We start from the raw sequence: 5,963 nt of genomic DNA on the forward strand, positions 1-5,963 counted from the left end.
GGCAAATTACTGTCGTCATTTTCAATCGTTTTAGCTCATTAATGAACTTGATCGAGACCTTATTGTTATACATATTCTGTATAAAATACTTTAAGAATGGTGAAGAGACGAAAGCACTAACAATGTGATATATAGTGCGTTTGTTGTTGTTGTTTTTTGTTAGATTTAGCCTATTTTCAAACTTTGTTGAGGTTTTATGGTCATAGCTATTGTCAAGATTAAAGTAGAAATGAAAGCGTTGGAGTGGTAACAATGTGAAATATAACAGACATTGTAATTCAAGGACAGATAACTCTTGACATATTGCTTAGGGTTTGTGGATGCTAGAGTGGTAACAATCTAAATTTGGACGGACAGACAGACAGACAGACAGGTGCATACTCAGGTGAGCTGAAACTAACACACAAAAACACCTAATAATAACTGGTCAAAATTAACAAAAATTATATTTACTTTTAAATATGGACGTTATGCGACAGGACCATGCCTTTTTGCCGCAAAATGTACGTCAGAAAAATGTGGACGATATGCGCCACAAAACGGCCATATACGTACGTTTAGTGGTACGGGCGTTTTGCGGTGTTACAATGCATGTGCTCTAGTGGGATACTTTATATTTCCAATTATTTTTCAAACGGTCGCGTTCAGGTATCACAGTATGAATTTATATTTCAGATCATAATAATCTTGATTACTTTTTTGTACAAGTTTAATCTTTTCTAGATCATACTTTGTTCAGGGTTGTTCGAAACGTTTTGTCACTTTGAATTCAATACTGGCCATTGTTTTCCATGCCTATGTCAAATCAGGTAAATCATTTTATCACACACCCGTGCCAATTTTGCGATTCCGAAAATATGGTATTGCACGGCCGTGCATATATTTTGACGTGACGTCATTAGCGTTATACAAACATAAGGTAAAGACGCGCTAAATGTCAGCGTTATACTATAGGCGCGTCAACGAAAATGACTCTTATTTCACTTTAAACGGTCTTTATTTTGGGTATGTGATAAATAGAATATTAAATTATGTAAGTTCATTACTGAATTTATTGCACTCGTTGAAAAAAATAATCGCCAGAGGCTCGCATAATATATTTTATTCAACTCGTGCAATAAATTCAGTATTGAACTTACACTCATTCAATATCCTCTATTAAATGATTGAACAAATGTATTTGCTGTCCTATTGGGTGCCTTTCTTTACGAAGGTTTTGTGTGACTGGATGGATATTGCAAATGACTTTGTTCCGTTAACAAGATCTTATCAATAAAATGGCATAAAGTACGGTAGTTGTTACAATACTTATTACAAATGTATGTTATTTATATAATTGTCCATTCCGTACGGTAAATAACAACAAATCATACTAAGAAACAATATCATTTATATGGCTTCTTTTTTAATGAAACATGAGAAAAAACTGTTTATCAAAATGATACAGGCATAATTGGTTTAAAGACCTCATCGACAAATTATATAATCTTCTCCCAACGAAGGTTACAAAAATTTAAACTGCATTTATTCATGAAAAAATCGAATACAGATAACCGTTAAAGTATTTCTGCTGAAATATTTTCAAGAGAATGTTTAGTATCAAGTTTCAGTTCATTATTCAATAAATAGGGTCACATCAGCCATTCAGCAGTAGTATTTTTTATACATAAAATGATGAGTTATCTGTAGAAGTTTCAAATTATATTAAAATAAATCCTTATCCCATGTCCACCATCGGTATTATTCTTACATTATTCTTTAAATGCCCTAAAGAATACAAATAGTGTTGATAAACTAGTTTTTGAGACAACGAAATAAATCCCTTGTCTAACTCTGTGTAATAATTTTGACAACAACAGAAATAAATTAAACAAATTGTCTTTTTTAAAGCTAGATTTGTCTCTTTCTATACAATATTCATCAGTTGACACTTATCCGGACGAGGGACCAGTGCTGAGGGATCCAAGTTTATTTTTGATAGCTGTTATAGCTTGTGTAAGGTCTTGAAGCTGCTTTTTGGTTGGTGTTTTGCCATTAGACACTGCATTCAATACGTCAAGAACGCTATTGTTCATCTGTGTTAGCTCAGCTAGAGGTATGGCATTTTTTAATGAAGTCATTCCGCTCTGGATGTTCCTTATTTCGTTCTTCTGTGACGTTAGATCAGTCTGTATTTTGCCAACGTCTGTCTTCAGTTGGTTTGACTAGTACGAAAGAAGAAGAAAAAAACAACAAACAATGTAGTTCTGGTTAATAATTTACAATTCAATAAGTATAGCTTGGTGTCACACATTTATTATTTACTTGTAAAGTGATATAAGTATCTGCATGAAACCTCTTCCAATAGTGGTATATTAAAACAAACTATGTTTGTAATTATTTCTGGAATTTGCACGTCTTCATAAAGGAGTATTTGCCGGAATATTTATACACATTACTAAAATTACCTGTGTGTCTAAGCTTGTAAGTTTAGCACTATCTTGTCCTACTTGCCTCACCAAGTTAAAGGCGGTCTTTGCTACTCTCTTGACACTTGCATCGATGGTGGTCAAGTTTGTTGTCAGTGTCTGGACATCACCTTGAGGAAAATGAACACATATATATCTTCATAATTTTTCCAGTTCTTTTAATAGATAAGAGTAAAATAGTTACATTTTAAAACCCAATGAATTACAATTTTAATGTCTATTATACATTTTGTATTATTATTATTATTATTATTATTATTATTATTATTATAATAATAATAATTATTATTATTATTATTATTATTATTATCATTACTATTACTGTTATAATTATTATTATTATTATTATTGTTGTTGTTGTTGTTGTTATTACTATTATTATTATTATTATTATTATTATTATTATTATTATTATTATTATCAATATTATTATTATAATTATTATTATTACTATTACTATAATTATTATTATTATTATTATTATTATTATTATTACAATTATTATTACTATTACTATTACTATTATTATTATTGTTATTATTGTTGTTGTTGTTGTTGTTAATAAGTACTAAGTACTTGGTTATGTCCATTAACGATGAAGAATATTTAGATTATTAAATACATATAAATCAATCAATTAATCAATCAACCAATCAACCAATCAATCAATCAACCGATAAATAAATAAATTAATAAATTAATAAATAATTTAATTAATTAATTAATAAATTAATTAATCAAAAAATCATTTCATTTTGTCAAAATTGCTGCTTTTATAGTAAGACAATGCGTATTAAAGATATTATCATTTCAAACACTTTGTTTCTCGTGTAACGCTCTTATAATGATGTTCCTTTGCATGATTTGACTGGAAAGATTTTCCAAGACTTGTCTTCCATTTGATAAAGGTCTGAACAAATAACTTGTATATGCAAGTTTTTATGTCGTTTCCTAATCCCATTTTACCAGAATGATTATTTTTATTGTGCAAAATGACCCAAAAAAGAAATGAGCCGCGTCACGACAAAACTAACGCAATGCGTTTGCGACCAGCATGGATCCAGACCAGCCTGCGCATCCGCGCAGTCTGATCAGGATCCATGCTGTTCGCTATCAGTTTCTCTACTTGCTATAGGGTTTGTAAGCGAACATCATGGATCCTGATCAGACTGCGCGGATGCGCAGGCTGGTCTGGATCCATGCTGGTCGCAAACCCATTATGTTGGTTATGTCGTGACGCGGCTCATTAATGCCTTGCAACGCTTATCACAGAATTGCAGTACCTATTGGTCTGAGGATATTTATTGTTATACTTAGCATATTTTTCCATTTTACTTGTTTCACTTGATGTTTGTAAATTTGACATAATAATACAATACACAATTCATCGGTGTATTCAGACTTATCGTGTTACTTAAAACATATTGAGCACCGCATATAAAAAAACTTTTTCAACAAAGCACTTGAATATATTATAATATACATGTATTATATTTTCCCACTTAAATCAGTGTCATCATCGACACGTCATCATCGATTGACAATATATGATTAAATGGCTTGAGTTAAAGGGACTCCACTGAGTCTATTTCGACATGACGGGACTGGAAATATTCCCGGATTTGTATACTGTTAGATGTTGGTCTAAACCAATAATTTGTGTCTCACCCCGTTTTACCAGAATAATTGAGCCGCGTCACGACAAAACCAACATAGTGCGTTTGCGACCAGCATGGATCATCCGCGCAGTCTGATCAGGATCCATGCTGGTAGCTTACAAACCGTATAACAAGTAGAGAAACTGATAGCGAACAGCAAGGATCCTGATCAGCCTGCGCGGATGCGCAGGCTGGTCTGGATCCATGCTGGTCGCAAACCCATTATGTTGGTTTTGTCGTGACGCGGCTCAATTATTTTTTATTGTGCAAATGTTGTAACTCTTTTCACTCAAATTGGACTAAAGATTGCACTATCTAACGGTTTTCAATTGAATTCTGAATATTTCATTACTATCCTTAGATCTCACGTACGTCTTTTGATTTTTGTAAAATTTATATTTTCATTTTCTTTTAGACGTTTTGACCTCGGTGGAGTTTCTTTAAGTTATATACTATAGAATTCGAACAAAACGAAGGTATTTTTTTCATAATCATAGCAATATAGAAAAATAATGCGATATGATAAGTAATTATAATGTTTCAAGATGAAAAATGAAGTCTATTTATCTTTTTAAGCCCTATGAAAAAAAATGTATAGAATTATTATATGATAAAATTGTCGTACTTTATCAAACAGTTCAGCTCCACTAAGTGTAACTGAAATTATTAAAATAGTTCAATATTTAAAACAATAAGTTCCTGAACAATGAATAAAAAAAAACGAACATTAAAAACAGCAATAAGAAAAATTGAATAAGGCTAATACATACTGTCTATTTGGTTCATTTTGGGCAGGGTTGTTTTCCTAAACTGTGCAAGAGCATCATGCACGACTGTGATATCTTTGTCCACCTTACTCACTTTAGACTGCTCGATCAGCAATCTGGTTTGGAGACCATTTATTTCATTAGTGTGGTTTCGCACCTGCGATTCTAGAGACGCTGTTTTTGACGTCAGACTGTTGACCTTGCTCTGTTGTTTCTGATCATATTGCTGAATGTCATTCTCTACCTACAAATGGCCAACATAAATATCACATACATATTTCGCTGTATGTTTTTTTATCTTTATGTTACATTATCCTTCAATTGAAGTTTCAATTCAGATAATTGTCAAAAAGAAATTATACATGCAATTAGTCCAGAGCTTAAAATTCAATTAAGTATATTAGTTGCAAATTTAATACAAACATTTTTTAAAATATTACAATTTCATGAGATGTTATTAGATATTTCACATGAATATGTTAAGACAATTCTCAAAGTTGCAAATCTTAAGATAGACCAAATATTTCCAAGAAAATCAAACTTGAGAATTATAATAGAAATAAAACGATTTGAGATTCAATTGATAATTTACATGTTACGTGCGATTAATGTCTGATTTTGCAGTATTCATCACCATATTGCTTCTTTGTGACCATTCTAGTAATTACATATAGTAATTTACGTGGATTGCTAGCGCCGTTTGCAATGTGAAAATTACTTTCTTTGCTCACTTCTTAATATCATACATTTCTAAAAATTTCATGAAAATTAGCCTGAATATTGAGGCATGCTGCTTTAACCTAAAACATCATTTGCAGTAGATTGTAGTCATTTCCTTTTCATACATTTTATATTTAAAACGCATGCATTTTGTATTTCATGCATTTACAATAATTCGGCTTGAAATAAGTATATTCAGCTGATTAATTAATATGTAAATTTGGAACGGTAAACGTACAACAACATTTTTTAGATATCTTAACTTGTCGCTCAGCAAATTCTTTTTTTTTTTTAAATTCTCAAAACCTTTCTAAAATAAAAATAAATCAGACCTTAGATATTTTTTTCTT

The 5,963-nt window shown here is 31.1% G+C and overlaps 1 protein-coding gene across 1 annotated transcript; it reads right to left on the reverse strand.

The window, feature by feature from the left end:
- Positions 1 to 1,931: 1,931 nt before the first annotated feature.
- On the reverse strand, positions 1,932 to 5,137 carry LOC132732388 (uncharacterized; the record flags this gene model as incomplete). The annotated part of the gene is made up of 3 exons (XM_060718797.1): positions 1,932 to 2,204; positions 2,448 to 2,578; positions 4,897 to 5,137. Coding segments are annotated over 3 exons (645 nt in total), but the record flags the coding sequence as incomplete, so codon positions are not given.
- Positions 5,138 to 5,963: the final 826 nt, after the last annotated feature.

The sequence above is a fragment of the Ruditapes philippinarum genome, unplaced genomic scaffold (assembly GCF_026571515.1).
Source record: "Ruditapes philippinarum isolate M1 unplaced genomic scaffold, ASM2657151v2 ctg14217_1_1_1_1, whole genome shotgun sequence".
Taxonomy (NCBI): Eukaryota; Metazoa; Mollusca; class Bivalvia; order Venerida; family Veneridae; genus Ruditapes; species Ruditapes philippinarum.